The 17,111-nt window shown below is 49.7% G+C and overlaps 1 protein-coding gene across 1 annotated transcript in view; it reads right to left on the bottom strand.

Annotated features, from left to right (window-relative positions):
- The window catches only part of LOC129694371 (pyruvate carboxylase, mitochondrial-like), a 538,031-nt gene that overhangs the window by 48,379 nt on the left and 472,541 nt on the right, over positions 1-17,111 (bottom strand). Inside the window, exon 13 of the mRNA XM_055631071.1 lies at positions 311-532. Within this exon, the coding sequence (XP_055487046.1) occupies positions 311-532 (222 nt within the window). The remainder of the gene's footprint in view (positions 1-310; positions 533-17,111) is intronic.

The following is a 17,111-nucleotide window of genomic DNA, read 5'->3' as shown; positions in this document are numbered from 1 at the left end:
TTGACCCATAGATAATTGATCCATTGACCATTGACTAATGGTCCATTGACCTTTGATCCATTGACCATTGAACCATTGACCCATTGACCATTGACCCATTGACCATTGACAATTGACCATTGAGCCATTGACCTTTGATCCATTGACCTTTGATCCATTGACCATTGATCCATTGTCCATTGATTATTGATCCATTGACTATTGACCCATTACCTATTGACCCATTGACTATTAACCCATTGATCCATTGACTCGTGACCCATTGACCATTGATCTATTGGAAGTGTGCAGGACAGACAATTGTTCTTACCTCCCCAGTTCTCGATGCTGAAGAGTTGGTGCATGTTGTGAGCCACGTAGGGAGAGATGAGCTTCAGGTCGTGCGTGCGGACGCGGGTGGCCAGCAGGGACTGGTGGGCATCCCGGAAGGTGGTGTCGGTCAGCAGCAGGCCCTTGTGGTTCCGCACCGCCTTGGCGAAAGCCTCAGGACCATCCCGCAGCAAGATGTCCCGGAAACCGGCCGGAGGTTCGCCTGTAGTGTGGGGGGGGGAGAAGCGGTCAGAGAATTCCCGTAGAAGGCTTAGGAAGTTCGGCAGGTCCCCAGCGACCCTCAGCAACCTCTACAGGCACAGACCGTTCATCCTGTTGAGTTCCACAGCCAACAATGTATAACTCGTTAGCACCTACCCCACAGCCAACAATGGACCATTGTGGGCTCCACTACTGAGATACTCCAGCATTTTGTGTCTGTCATTGACCATTGACCATTGATCACTGAACCTCTACAACTACTACAGACAGGTCAGGGAGCATCTCTGGAGAAAAGGAATAGGTGACGTTTCATTGTCGAGACAATAGACAATAGACAATAGGTGCAGGAGTAGGCCATTCGGCCCTTCGAGCCAGCACCGCCATTCAATGTGATCATGGCTGATCATCCCCAATCAGTACCCCGTTCCTGCCTTCTCCCCCATATCCCCTGACCGCTATCCTTAAGAGCCCTATCTAGCTCTCTCTTGAAAGCATCCAGAGAACCGGCCTCCACCGCCCTCTGTGAGGCAGAGAATTCCACAGACTCACCACTCTCTGTGAGAAAAAGTGTTTCCTCATCTCCGTTCTAAATGGCTTACCACTTATTCTCCCACTGAGTTTCTCCAGCAATGTTGTCTACCTCCAATAAAATCAGCTAATGATTTAGTAAGTGGTTTAACTCTTCTATCAAAATATTTTTCACTGCCCACCCTTACTGTCAGTGGGAACACCGTTGCTGAGAGCAGTAAAAGGGAAGACGCAAGGTAGACAAAACTTGGCGTAGAAAATTATCCAACCGTGAACCACTTACTAACCTACCAACCTTACGGAGATCAACAGTGTATCGTGCCATTTAACAAAATCTATGGACGGGACTTTAGGATGCACCATATTTGTCTGACAAGCCTTGTTGCCCTTGTCCTTGAGGCAGTGGGGATGAGTTGCCTTATTTGAGCACTGTGGTGCTTCTGCTGAAGATACTTGCACCATGTTATTGGGTGGAATAACTCATCAGCGTCTCTTCTTCCTGAGGAGACTGAAGAAGGTCCATCTGTCTCCTCAGATCCTGGTGAACTTCTACCGCTGCACCATCGAGAGCATCCTTACCAACTGCATCACAGTACGGTACGGCAACTGCTCTGTCTCCGACCGGAAGGCATTGCAGAGGGTGGTGAAAACTGCCCAACGCATCACCGGTTCCTCGCTCCCCTCCATTGAGTCTGTCCAAAGCAAGCGCTGTCTGCGGAGGGCGCTCAGCATCGCCAAGGGCTGCTCTCACCCCAACCATGGACTGTTTACCCTCCTACCATCCGGGAGGTGCTACAGGTCTCTCCGTTGCCGAACCGGCAGGTCGAGGAACAGCTTCTTTCCGGTGGCTGTCACTCTACTCAACAACGTACCTCGGTGACTGCCAATCACCACCCCCCCCCCGGACACTTATTATTATTTATTCAAATCGTTTGCTATGTCGCTCTTCCAGGGAGATGCAAAATGCATTTTGTTGTCTCTGTACTGTACACTGTCAATGACAATTAAAATTGAATCGGAATCGGAATCGGAATCTGAATCGGAATCGGAATCGGAATCGGAATGCTCCATGTGCTTAAAATCCACCTCCCAGAACCAACCGCCCCAAAAGGAACGCAACTAACCCCCCTCTATCCAAGGACTTGCTGAAGATGGAAACAATGCCCATTGCTGTGAGGAGGTCTGAAGACATTAGGCCGCAGCAAAATTCAAACTAGACTTAAGGAGGAGAAGCACATGATGGATGCATGACAGTTTACACCAATGAAAAATTGTTCTATGACAACTGTAATGTTTAACTTTGTGCATGCATTGGGAAATTATTTTACTTGATGGCACTGCTTTCATGTTGATGTGGCAGAGCACACCTTTAACTCCCTTTTCAAATCGTACATTCATGTTCAGAAGTTATAGGAGCAGAATTTGGCCATCAAGTCTACTCCACCATTCGATCACGGCTGATCTATCTCTCCCTCAACCCCATTCTCCTGCCTTCTCCCCATAACCCCTGACACCCGCACTAATCAAGTACCTGTCGATCCCCGCACACTAACACTATCCCGCACACACTGCCGACAATTCACACTAATACCAAGCCATCTAACCTACAAATCTGTACGCCTTTGGAGTGTGGGAGGAAACCGAAGTTCTCGGAGAAAACTCAGGAGGAGAATGTACAGATGGTCGGGGTCGAACCCGGGTCTCTGGCACTGCAAGTGCTGTAATCCCCCGTCCCACTTAGGAAACCTGAACGGAAACCTCTGGAGACTTTGCGCCCCACCCAAGGTTTCCGTGCGGTTCCCGGAGGTTTTTGTCAGTCTCCCTAATGGTCGAAAGTGGTTTCCGCTTCTTCTACGTTCCGGCGATTATTTCAAAAAATTCAAAACCGGCCGCGACTAAAAATAGGTTGCCGTTAGTCTTCCACTACCTGCAACCTCCGGCAACCACCTGCAACCTCCGGCAACCACCTGCAACCTCCGGCAACCACCTGCGACCTCCGGCAACCACCTGCGACCTCCGGCAACCACCTGCAACCTCCGGCAACCACCTGCAACCTCCGGCAACCACCTGCAACCTCCGGCAACCACCTGCAACCTCCGGCAACCACCTGCAACCTCCGGCAACCACCTGCAACCTCCGGCAACCACCTGCAACCTCCGGCAACCACCTTCAACTAGCATCGCAACCGGCTTCGACTAAAAAAAACACCGATTTTTAAAACGGCAACCTATTTTTAGTCGCGGCCAGTTTTTAATTTTTTGAAATAATCGTCAGAACATAGAAGAAGCGGAAATTTGGGAGACTGGCAAAAACCTCCGGGAACCGGGAACCGCACGGGTGGGGCGCAAAGTCTCCAGAGGTTTCCGTTCAGGTTTCCTAAGTGGGACGGGGGCATAAGGTGGCGGCTCTACCCCTGCTCCACCGTTCCGCACAATTCTACTGGGCAGGCTAGCACTGACAGACTGGCTTAATTAGATTTTCAAAGCTATTTAATTTCCTGAAAGACGTCCACAGTTCACTAATGAAACGAGCAAACGACCCGCGACTGGTTTAATTAAATAACTACCAGGGATTTTACCAGCAGATGACTTGGAAGGACTTCTAAAAATAACATCGAAACTAATAGCACAACTATTAAATATATCAAGTAGCACATCTAGACGCAAAAATATGAGACGGTCCATGATCATGTATGGAGGTGTAAATGCAAGAGGCTGCAGATGCTGGGATCTAGCTTAGTTTAGTTTGGAGATGAGAAAACGCACACCATCAGATTCTTCCCCGCTGTTATCCTGCACTGAATCAACCTACCACAACCAGAGCGCAGTGCTGAACTACTTTAACATATATAACATATAACAATTACAGCACGGAAACAGGCCATCTCGGCCCTACAAGTCCGTGCCGAACAAATGTTTTTTCCCCATAGTCCCACCTGCCTGCACTCATACCATAACCCTCCATTCCCTTCTCATCCATATGCCTATCCAATTTATTTTTAAATGATACCAATGAACCTGCCTCCCCCACTTCCACTGGAAGCTCATTCCTCACCGCTACCACTCTCTGAGTAAAGAAGTTCCCCCTCATGTTACCCCTAAACTTCTGTCCCTTAATTCTGAAGTCATGTCTCTTTCCCTTAATTCTGAAGTCATGTCACTTTCTACCTCTTTGATGATCCTCGGACTATACTTGATGGGGCTTTGCTGGCTTTACCTTGCACTAAACGTTATTCCCTTATCATGTATCTACACACTGTAAATGGATCGATTGTGATCATGTGTGGTCTTTCTGCGATCGGACTAGCACGATCCTACACACATACACACACACACACGGGACAATTTATAATTTACAGAAGCCAATTAACCTACAAACCCGCAAGTTTTGTTTAGTTTAGTTTAGAGATACAGTGCGGAAACAGGCCCCTCAGCGATCTCCGTACACGGCCATTATCCTACACACACTACGGCCATTTTACAAAGATTTTGCAGCAAAAACAGGAAGGCAGATTATTATCTGAATGGTGTCAAGTTGGGAAAAGGGGAAGTACAACGGGATCTGGGGGTCCTTGTTCATCAGTCTATGAAAGTAAGCATGCAGGTACAGCAGGCAAGGAAGAAAGCGAATGGCATGTTGGCTTTCATAACAAGAAGAGTTGAGTATAGGAGCAAAGAGGTCCTTCTGCAGTTGTACAGAGCCCTAGTGAGACCACACCTGGAGTATTGTGTGCAGTTTTGGTCTCCAAATTTGAGGAAGGACATTCTTGCTATTGAGGGAGCCCAGCGTAGGTTTACACTACCCTTCCTGTTGCCGTCTATTTTGTTCTGGCCTTTACTCGCCTGCAGTTCACCTCCCCACCACCTCTATCTTTCAGTCTGAAGAGGGGTCTCGACCCGAAACGTCACCCGTTCCTTCTCCCCACAGATGCTGCCTGTCCCGCTGAGTTACGGCAGCACTTTGAGTCTATCTTCGGTAAGACTGGTCTTAACTTAGTTTAGTTTGGAGATACGGCGGGGAAAGAGAGTTTTCGGCCCACCGAGTCCGTGCCGACCAGCGATCCCCGCTACCTAACACTATCCTACACACACAAGGGTCAATTTTCATTTACACCAAGCCAATTAGCCGACAAACCTGCACGTCCTTGGAGTGTGGGAGGAAACCGGAGCTTCCTGGAGAAAACCCACGCAGTTCACGGGGAGAACGTGCAAACTCCGTACAGACAGCGCCCGTAGTCAGGATTGAACCCGGGTCTCTGTCGCTGTGAGGCAGCAGCTCTACCGCTGCGCCACCGTGCTGCCCTCAATGGAACTTAGACAGGACAGGTTTAGAGGGATATGGGCCAAACGCGGGCAGGTGGGACTAGTGTAGATGGGGCTTGTTGGTCGGTGTGGACAAGTTGGGCTGAAGGGCCTGTTTCCACACTGTATCACTCTATGATTACAAGATCACAAGAGATGGTAGAGTCAGGCCATTCGGCCCATCAAGTCTACCCCACCATTCAATCACGGCTGATCCATCTCTTCCTCCTATCCCCATTCTCCTGCCTTCTCCCCATAACCCCTGACACCCGCACTAATCAAGAATCTATCCATCTCGGCCTTAAATACATCCACGGACTTGGCCTCCACAGCCTGTCTGTGGCAAAACATTCCACAGATTCACCACCCTCTGACTAATACATCGGATCCAAGGTTTTTGTATGGGCCTGGTCTCTCCGTCTCTCCTGCCATCCCGGGTATATGTGGGGTGGATCTCTGGGGCATTCCCGCTTCAGGAAGGGAGGGAGGGAGGGAGGAAGGGAGTCACTGCTTTTGATGTTTTGTTCCCTGGTTAGAAGCTTCGGATACTGCCCGTTGCCCCTGGCAACGCTCCACTTGAAGCCGGATCTCGTGAGCCAACAGCGCCGGGCTCTGCAGACCTGTCTTCTGCTGTCATTAACCTCATAAATTCATAAGTCACAGGAGCAGAATTAGGCCATTCGGCCCATCGAGGCTCCTCCGCCACTCAATCACGGCTGATCAGTCTTTCCTCTCTCAACCCCATTCTCTTGCCCTCTCCCCATAACCCCCTGACGCCCAAATCTAAGCACAAATCTTAAAAAAATTTAACAGGTTTATTTTTACCTGGAGTATTGTGTGCAGTTTTGGTCCCCTAATTTGAGGAAGGACATTCTTGCTATTGAGGGAGTGCAGCGTAGGTTTACACGGTTAATTCCCAGGATGGCGGGACTGTCATATGATGAAAGAATGGGTCGACTGGGCTTGTATTCACTGGAATTTAGAAGGATAAGAGGAGATCTTATAGAAATATATAAAATTATTAAGGGATTGAGAGAATGGAGCGGCTGGGCTTGTACACTCTGTGGAGTTTAGAAGGATGAGAGGATATCTCATTGAAACATATAAGATTATTAAGGGTTTGGACACGCTAGAGGCAGGAAACATGTTCCCGGTGTTGGGGGAGTCCAGAACCAGGGGCCACACACACACAGTTTAAGAATAAGGGGTAAGCCATTTAGAACGGAGATGAGGAAACACTTTTTCACCCAGAGAGTTGTGAGTCTGTGGAATTCTCTGCCTCAGAGGGCGGTGGAGGCCGGTTCTCTAGATACTTTCAAGAGAGAGTTAGATAGGGCTCTTAAAGATAGCGGAGTCAGGGGATATGGGGAGAAGGCAGGATCGGGGTACTGATTGGGGATGATCAGACATCATCACATCGAATGGCGGTGCTGGCTCGAAGGGCCGAATGGCCTACTCCTGCACCTATTGTCTATTGTCTATTGTCATCTGTGATGCTGCCTCACCCGCTGAGTTTCTCCAGCATTTTTGTCTACATTAGTGAAGGAATTTTGAATTTGGTGTGTACTATACAGGGCCTGTGCGCTGACATACCTGTGATTGTCTTCCAATTCATGTCTTGCTACAGAGATATTAGTCATAGAGTGATACAGTGTGGAAACAGGCGGTGTGACTTGAAATAGGAGCTATAACAAGTCTGTCAGCTGCCTCTCTCTCCCTCTCAACTCACCAACAATGGCGTTGCCAGGCAGCCATTTCCAAGTGCATTTGCTGTTGAACAAGTATCCCAGCGTTGTCTACCAGAGAGAGGGAGAGAGAGAGGCAGAAAAAAACACCTCAGCTCTCTCCCTCATCACCTGCTGCCATGTTTGAGGGAGTGCAGCGTAGGAGGCCATTGAGGGAGTGCAGTGTAGGTTCACCAGGTGAATTCCCAGGATGGCAGCACTGACATATGATGAAAGAATGGGTCGACCGGGCTTATATTCACTCGAATTTAGAAGGATGAGAGGATATCTTATAGAAACGTATAACATTCTTAAGGATTTGGACAGTCTAGGTGCAGGAAATGCATGTTCCCGATGTTGGGGGAGTCCAGAACCAGGGGTCACACACAGTTTAAGAATAAGGGGTCGGCCATTTTGGACTGAGATGAGGGAAAAACATTTCACCCAGAGAGTTGTGAATCTGTGGAATTCTCTGTCATCGTCAATGATCTCTCGTTTTCCTTTTTCCCGGACTAGTCTGAAGAAGGGTCTTGACCCGAAATGTCGCCCATTCCTTCTCTCCAGAGATGCTGCCTGTCCCGCTGAGTTACTGCAGCGTTTTGTGCCTCACACACACACACAGGCTTTGTAGGCCGCAGTGTGAAGGAAGATGCTTCCATGGGAACACCCACATTATAATTAGTTCCACTAAATCAGGAGAAGAAACTCGTCAGAGCAAATGAAAAATAGATCTCGGCCTAAAACGTACTCAATTATTGATTGGTCTCGTTAAACTGCCATTTGCATGGAATTAAAAATGAATTCTACTTAAGACGATGAAATGCATCCTGATCCGCTATCTTTCATGCTGTTTAGGAAAGCCATTAGCACTGCTGGGCATCCTAATCCTTTCTTAGATTTAGAGATACGGTGCGGGAACAGGCCCTTCGGCCCGCCGAGTCCGTGCCGACCTGCAATCCCTGTACACAGCACTATCCCACACACTGGGGGTGATATGGTCATAAGTAGAATTAGGCCATTCGGCCCATCAAGTCTACTCCGCCATTCAATCATGGCTGATCTATCTCTCCCTCCTAACCCCAGTCTCCTGCCTTCTCCCCATAACATCTGACACCCGCACTAATCAAGAATCTATCTATCTCTGCCTTAAAAATATCCACTGACTTGGCCTCTACAGCCGTCTGTGGCAAAGAATTCCACAGATTCACCACCCTCTGATTGAAGAAATTCCTCCTCATCTCCTTCCTAAAAGAACGTCCTTTAATGCTGAGGCTGTGACCTCTGGTCCTAGACTCTCCCACTAGTGGAAACATCCTCTCCACACCCACTCTATCCAGGCCTTTCACTATTCTGTATGTTTCAATGAGGTCCCCCCCCCTCATTCTTCTAAACTCCAGCGAGTACAGGCCCAGTGCTGACAAACGCTCATCATATATTAACCCACTCATTCCTGGGATTGTTCTTGTAAACCTCCTCCGGAGCCAGCACATCCTTCCTCAGATGTGGTGCTCACGGTATTCCAAATGCGGCCTTCCCAACGGGCCAATTTACAATTTTACCCAAGCCAATTAACCTACGAACCTGCAGGTCTTTGACCCTCACAGGTCACGGGGAGAACGTACAAACTCCGCACAGACAGCAGTGGTAGTCAGGATCGAATCAGGGCCTCTGTGGCCGTGAGGCAGCATCTCTACCACTAGGCCGCTGTCCAAAATACTAATGCAAGAAGAGTCCAAAGCTCGTCGTTCAACCAAAGACAGTTTGTGGAAGTTCGGGGTCAGGGTTGTGCAAAGTGGAAAGTCTAAAGAAGCTGCCACACAAGTCTATCTGTTCAAGTTTATCCCGATCGTTAAGGGCAGGGTATTTCGGGAACTGCCTGTCAGTTGGAGACGTTTTGCTTCAGGGTCCCTCGAGAGACAAGTTTCATTCCATTTTAGGTTAGCTTACGTTAGAGATACAGCGAGTCTGCACTGACCAGGAGTGTGGGAGGAAACCGAAGATCACGGAGAAAACCAACGCAGGTCACGGGGAGAACCGAGGTCTTTGGCACTGTGAGGTAGCAACTCTACCGCTGCGCTGCCTTTTTTTTACGCATACCCCTTTCTTTTGACTTTAGAGACTTTGGTCGGCACGGTGGTGCAGCGGGTAGAGCTGCTGCCTCACAGCGCCAGAGACTCGGGTTTGATCCTGACTACGGGTGCTGCCCGTACGGAGTTTGTACGTTCTCCCCGTGACCTGCGTGGGTTTTCTCCGGGAGCTCCGGTTTCCTCCCACACTCTAAAGACGTGCGGGTTTGTCGGTTCACTGGCTTCGGTAAGGGTTGTAAACAGTCCCTAGTGTGTGCGTGGGACAGTGTCGGGGGGATCGCTGGTCGGCGCGGGCTCGGTGGGCCAAAGGAGCCTGTTTCCGCGCTGTATCTCCAAACCAAACAGAACTAAACTAAGATACCGTTCCTCCAATTTGCGCTGGGCCTCACTCTGGCCGTGGAGGAGGCCCAGGACGGAAAGGATCGTCGTGGGAACGGGTTAAAATTCTGTGGAATTCTCTGCCTCAGAGGGCGGAGGAGGCCGGTTCTTTGGATGCTTTCAAGAGAGAGCTGGATAGGGCTCTTAAAGATAGCGGAGTCAGGGGATATGGGGAGAAGGCAGGAACGGGGCACTGATTGGGGATGATCAGCCATAATCACATTGAATGGTGGTGCTGGCTCGAAGGGCCGAATGGCCTACTCCTGCACCTATTGTCTATTGTCTAAAATGGCTGGCAGCCGGGAGATGGCTCCAGAAGGCCAAAAGCGGGACTGGCTTCGACGGGCCGGCATGGACGAGTCGGGCAGAAGGGCCTGCTGTTCGCCTCCAGCTGCGGCCTGTGGAGACTGCTTTGCCGTTGAATCCACAATCTAAAAGATTCTGCCCTTGTTTGGAATAACAACCTCATCATGTGGCCTTTATGAAAGCCTTCTGAAATGCGAGATATTCTCTCCCTCGCTTATCTTCTCCGCTTGTTATATCCTCAAGGGGGCTGATCAAATGTGTTATCAAACACGACTCCTTGCATGAAAGCCTTTTGAGTCTGTTTAATCATATTATAAATTTCCAAGTGCTCTCCGAACCTCTTGCAACGACTTCTCCTGATAACGGAACTCAGGCCAGCACGTCTTATTCCTGTTTTTTTTAACCCTCTCTCCTCTCTCTTTGAGCTGAGGGATAATTAAGAATCCACGTTTAAGAAAAATTTGGACAAGTATCTGGGTAGGAATAGGAATTTTTGATCAGGACGGGTGTCAGGGGTTACATAGAAACATAGAAAATAGGTGCAGGAGGAGGCCATTCGGCCCTTCGAGTCTGCACCGCCATTCAATATGATCATGGCTGATCATCCAACTCAGTATCCTGTACCTGCCTTCTCTCCATACCCCCTGATCCCTTTAGCCACAAGGGCCACATCTAACTCCCTCTTAAATATAGCCAATGAACTGGCCTCAACTACCTTCTGTGGCAGAGAATTCCACAGATCCACCACTCTCTGTGTGAAAAATGTTTTCCTCATCTCGATCCTAAAAGATTTCTCCCTTATCCTTAAACTGTGTGACCCTTTGTTCTGGACTTCCCCAACATCGGGAACAATCTTCCTGCATCTAGCCTGTCCAACCCCTTAAGAATTTTGTAAGTTTCTATAAGATCCCCCCTCAATCTTCTAAATTCTAGCGAGTACAAGCCGAGTCTATCCAGTCTTTCTTCATATGAAAGTCCTGACATCCCAGGAATCAGTCTGGTGAACCTTCTCTGTACTCCCTCTATGGTAAGAATGTCTTTCCTCATGTTAGGAGACCAAAACTGGAGGTGAGGAGGAATTTTTTTAACCACAGGGTGGTGAATCTGTTGAATTCTTTGCCACAGAAAGCTGTGGAGGCCACAAGTGTAAAGATGATTTAAAGGAGATAGATAGATTCTTGGTCTATACGGATTTCAGGGGCTATGGGGTGGGCAGGAGAATGAGATGGATCAGCCATGATTGAATGGCGGAGTAGACTTGATGGGCCGAATGGCCTAATTCTACCCCTATCACTTATGACCTTATGATCCAAACCGTCACCTATTCCTTCTCTCCAGAGAAGCTCCAGATGGGAATTGATTGGAAGGTACAGCATGGAAACAGGCCCTTCGGCCCACCAAGTCCATGCTGACCATTGATCGCCCAGTCCTGCTCTGTCCAACCGCTCCTCTGTACAGACAGTGCCCGTAGTCCGGATCGAAGTGCTGTGCCACAGTGCCACCCCTAATCTAAACCGATTATATTATCTTCATATTGTCATCATTTACAATTTTCACCCAAGCCAATTGACCGACAAACCTGCACGTCCTTGGAGTGTGGGAGGAAACCGGAGCACCCGGAGAAAACCCACGCGGTCCACGGAGATTACAAACTCCGTACAGACACGCAGCCGCAGACAGGATCGAACCTGTGTCTCTGGCGCTGTGAGGCTGCAACTCTACTGCTGCACCACAGGGTGGAGATGTCAAGGACTAGAGGGCGCAGCTTTAAGGTGAGAGGGGCTAAGTTTAAAGGAGGTGTGCGGAGCAGGTTTTGTTTACACAATGGGGGGTGGGTGCCTGGAACTCGCTGCCAGGGGCTGTGGTGGAGGCAGATCGCATAGTGGCGTTTATGAGGCTTTTAGACGGGCACGTGGTCATGCAGGAATGGAGGGGTAACGGATCACGTGCGGGCAGAGGAGATCAGTTTAACTTGGCATCACGTACAGCACAGGCAATGTGGGCTGAAGGGCCTGTTCCTCTCCTGTTCTATGCTCTACAATTGCTGCCGATTGTGAAAGATTGTCTCAGCAGCGACACTCCCAATAACATAGGGCTCAGCGGTAGAGTTGCTGCCTCACAGCGTCAGAGACCCGGGTTCGATCCTGACCACGGGTCATAAGGTTTCAAGTGATAGGAGTAGAGTTAGGCCACTCGGCCCATCAAGTCTACGCCATTCAACCATGGCTGATCTATCTCTCCCTCCTAACCCCATCTTCCCGTAACTTCTGACACCTGCACTAATCTAGAATCTATCTACCACTGCCTTAAAACTATCCACTGACTTGTGGCCTCCACCGCCGTCTGTGGTAAAGAATTCCACAGATTCACCACCCTCCGACTAAAGAAATTCCTCCTCATCTCCTTCCTACAGGAACGTCCTTTAATTATGAGGTCCTCGAGGTGCTGCCTGTACGGAGTTTGCACGTTCTCCCCGTGGCCTGCGTGGTTTTTCTCCCAGATCTTCGGTTTCCCTCCACACTCCGAAGACGTGCAGGTTTGCAGGTTAATTGGCTCGGTATAAGTGTTAAATTGTCCCTAGTGTGTGTAGGGTAGAGTTAGTGTGTGGGGGGGATCGCTGGTCGGCACGGACTCGATGGGCCGAAGGGCCTGTTTTCCACGACGTGTGTGCCGGGTAGCGTTAGTGTGCGGGGATCTTTACAGAGGTGACGTGGAAAAGCTTTTCCCACTGAGAGTAGGGAAGATTCAAACAAGGGGACATGACATGAGAATTAAGGGACTGAAGTTTAGGGGTAACATGAGGGGGAACTTCTTTACTCAGAGAGTGGTAGCTGTGTGGAATGAGCTTCCAGTGAAGGTGGTGGAGGCAGGTTCGTTTTTATCATTTAAAAATAAATTGGATAGTTATATGGATGGGAAGGGAATGGAGGGTTATGGTCTGAGCGCAGGTATATGGGACTAGGGGAGATTATGTGTTCGGCACGGACTAGAAGGGTCGAGATGGCCTGTTTCCGTGCTGTAATTGTTATATGGTTATATGGTTATATGGATCGCTGGTCGGCACGGACTCGATGGGCCGAAGGGCCTGTTTCCGCGCTGTATCTCTAAACTAAACGTGACAATGAACTAAACTGAACTGAACTGGTCCGCGTGGGCTAGATGGGCCGAAGGGCCTGTTTCAGCGCTGTATGACCAGGATTACAATCGAGCCGTTCTCAGTGTACACATTCTGTACGATCCCCCCACCACAAGTCACAATCTCCCCGCTCGACTGTCCTTTCTGACTGTTCAGCGATCTGTGATATACTTGTCTCAGCTCCAATTTGATGATCATTGATGGCCTGAAAATTCAAGCAAACTTCAAACTCCTTGCCTTCCACCTCATTGGTTCTGTCACTTCCAACCTGCGAAACCTCTTGTCAGATTTGTCAAACATGGTTGCCTGTCAATATATCCACATGGACTCTGCCCAGTTCCATTAATATCCAAGAGGCCCATTCACACTTCCTCACTAATGGTGTGCAGTGTTTCACCTAGTGGCAGAGTCATAGAGTGATACAGTGTGGAAACAGGCCCTTCGGCCCACCTTGCCCACACCGGCCAACATGCCCCATCTACACTAGTCCCACCTGCCTGCGTTTTGGCCCATATTCCCCCAAACCTGTCCTATCCATGTACCTGTCTAAATGTTTCTTAAACGTTGCGATAGTCCCAGCCTCAACTACGCTCGTTCCATATACCCACCACCCTCTGTGTGGAAATGTTACCCCTCAGGTTCCTATTAAATTTTTCCCCCCCTCATCTTAAACCCATGTCCTCTGGTCCTCGATTCCCCTACTCTGGGCAAGAGACTCTGTGCGACTACCCGATCTATTCCTCTCATGATTTTGTACACCTCTATAAGATCACCCCTCATCCTCCTGCGCTCCAGGGAATAGAGACCCAGCCCTGCTCAACCTCTCCCTGTAGCTCACACCCTCGAGTCCTGGCAACATCCTCGTAAATCTTCGCTGCGCTCTGTGGGGTACCGTGACGTGGCATCTCGCCGTGCCCGTACACGGTGCCCTGGCAGAAGACAAGATCTAACGGCGCAGGAGGATGAGGGGTGATCGTACAGAGGGGTACAAAATCTTGAGAGGAATAGATCGGGTAGAGGCACAGAGTCTTTTGCCCAGAGGACATGGGAATCGAGGACCAGAGGACATGGGTTTAAAATGAGTAAGAAATAAGTGCAGATGCGGATTTAAATTGAAGGTAGACACAAAATGCGATCGTTTCGCTGAACACCTCCGCTCAGTCCGTCTTAACCTGCCTGATCTCCCGGTGGCTCAGCACGTCAACTCCCCCTCCCATTCCCACACTGACCTTTCTGTCCTGGGCCTCCTCTACTGTCAGAGTGAGGCCTAGCGCAAATTGGAGGAGCAGCACCTCATATTTGGCTTGGGCAGTGGTATGAACATTGACTTCTCTAACTTCAGATAGCCCTTGCTTTCCCTCTCACTCCATCCCCTCCCCATTCACAGTTCTCCCACCAGTCTGACTGTCTCCGACTACATTCCATCTTTTTCCCGCCCCCTCCCCTGACTCTCAGTGTGAAGAAGGGTCTCGACCCGAGACGTCGCCTATTCCTTCTCTCCGGAGATGCTGCCCGTCCCGCTGAGTTACTCCAGCATTTTGTGTCTACCTTAGTTGGGGGAGAAATATGTCATCGGAATCCAAGGGGTATGTTTTTCACGCAAAGGGTGTTGGGTGTATGGAACGATCTGTAGCAGGGACTATCCCATTGTTTAAGAAACACTTAGACGGGTACATGGATCGGACAAGTCTGGAGTGACAAGGACCAAACGTTGGAAATGAGAGAATATATGAGGTGGAAGGAGTTGATTTAGTTTAGTTTAGTTTAGAGATACAGCGCGGAAACAGGCCCTTCGGCCCAACGGGTCCAGACCGACCAGCGATCACCGCACATTAATACTATCCTACACACACACACACACCAGGGACTATTTTTTTGTTGACAATTACCAAGTCAATTAACCTACAAACCTGCACGTGTTTGGAGCGTGGGAGGAAACCGCAGATCTCGGAGAAAACCCACGCGGGTCACGGGGAGAACGTGCAAACTCCGTACAGACAGCGCCCGTGGTCGGGATCGAACCTGGGTCTCGGGCACCGTGAGGCAGCAGCCACGTGTGATGTGTGTGTGTGTCCAGAAGGGCCTCAATGATTATGGAACGGATTACGGGCGGCACGGTGGCGCAGCGGGTAGAGCTGCTGCCTCACGGCGCCAGAGACCCCGGTTCGATCCTGCCACGGCGCTTGTCTACACGTTCTCCCCGTGACCTGCGTGGGTTCTCTCCGGGTGCTCCGGTTTCCTCCCACACTCCAAGTGCGTAGAGGTTTGTAAGCGAATTGGCTTGGTTAAATTATTTTTTAAAGTTGTCCCTCGTGCGTGTGTGTGTGTGTGTGTGTGTGTGTGTGTGTGTGTGTGTGTGTGGGAAAGTGTTGGGACATGATAGATGGAGCATGTTGGGCCGAAGGGCCTGTTTCCGCGCTGGATGACTCCATGGCTATAATATTGAGCCCATGCAGTGGGGATAGGTAGCTCAGGATGTTGTGCTTGTCGATAACTCATGTGGCTGCACCTTCAAACACTGGTAGTACACGCACCTGAATTGTCATCTCTGTGTCGAGAGGAGGATTGTATCGTTTAGTTTAGTTTAGAGATACAGCGCGGAAATAGGTTCTTCAGCCCCACCGTGTCCGAGCGGACCAGCCATCCTCGCTCACTATCCCACACATGCACTAGTAAGATTCTTAGACTTGTGTCAAACCAATTAACCTGCAAACCTGCACGGCTTTGGAGGCCGGAGATCCCAGAGAAAACCCACGCAGGTTCACGTTCGCTAGTTATAGGAGTAGAATTAGGCCATTCGGCCCATCGAGTCCACTCCGCCAATCAATCATGGCTGATCCCTGCCTCCAATTCCCATTCTCCTGCCTTCTCCTCATAACCCTTGACACCCATTCTAATTAAGAATTTGTCTTTCTCTGCCTTAAATTATCCACTGACTTGGCCTCCACAGCCCTCTGTGGCAAAGAATTCCACAGATTCACCACCCTCTGGCTGAAGAAGTTCCTCCTCACCTCCTTTCTAAAGGAAGAGCGCCCTTTAATTCTGAGGCTGTGCCCTCTGGTCCTAGACTTTCCCACCAGTGGAAACATCCTCTCCACATCCACTCCATCCAGGCCTTTCATTATTCTGTGAGTTTCAATGAGGTCCTCCCCTCCTCAACCTTCTAAAATCCAGCGAGTACAGGCCCAGTGCCGTCAAACGCTCCTTATACGCTAACCTACTCATTCCTGGGATCGTTCTGGTAAACCTCCTCAGGCCCCTCTCCAGAGCCAGCACATCCTTCCTCCGATAATGGGCCCAAGTCTGCTCACAGTACTCCGAATGCGGCCTAGACCAGCGCCTTGTAGGGCCTCAGCAGGTCACAGGGAGAAGGTGCAGATGAGCCCCCGTAGTTAGGATTGAACCCGGGTCTCCGGCGAGGTGAGGTAGCAGATCTACCCGCTGCGCCACCATTAATTCGCTGAGTTAAGATGGCCGCTTAGTTCTGCACCTGCGCTGTAAGTGTGAGCGGAACACCTTGGAGGAAATGCAGGCTGGATCTGTCATCGCTAGGCCGGAGCATATACAATGCATTGAGCGGGCCATGTTTTAGGCAAAGCAATTATGTACTTTACATGAATAATTTAACATAAGACTCGACACGAACAGCTACTGTCTGCAACTCAAAAGAGCTTTTTAAGAAGTTAAAGCCCGGCTTGCTTAGAAGCTTAACTCAAATAAGATGTATTCACTGGAATTCCAAAACAGAGTTGTGATCCTGAGGCTCTACAAGGCGCTGGTCAGGCCGTATTTGGAGTCTTGTCCAGCAGTTTTGGGCCCTGTATCTGAGGAAGGATGTGCCGGCTCTGGAGAGGGTCCAGAGGAGGTTTACAAGAACGATCCCACGAAAGAGTGGGTTAGAGTACGATGAGCGTTTGTCGGCACTGGGCCTGTGCTCGCTGGAGGTTAGAAGGTTGAGAGGGAACCTCATTGAAACTTGCAGAATAGTGAAAGGCCTGGATAGAGTGGATGTGGAGAGGATGTTTTCCACTAGTGGGAGAGTCTAGGACCAGAGTTCACAGCCTCAGAATTAAAGGGCGCTCTTTTAGAAAGGAGGTGAGGAGAAACCTCTTTAGTCAGA

Source organism: Leucoraja erinacea, unplaced genomic scaffold, assembly GCF_028641065.1.
Source record: "Leucoraja erinacea ecotype New England unplaced genomic scaffold, Leri_hhj_1 Leri_63S, whole genome shotgun sequence".
Classification (NCBI taxonomy): domain Eukaryota; kingdom Metazoa; phylum Chordata; class Chondrichthyes; order Rajiformes; family Rajidae; genus Leucoraja; species Leucoraja erinaceus.
Note: the sequence above shows the minus strand (reverse complement) of the source record. Positions and strands in the feature narration are given on the sequence as shown.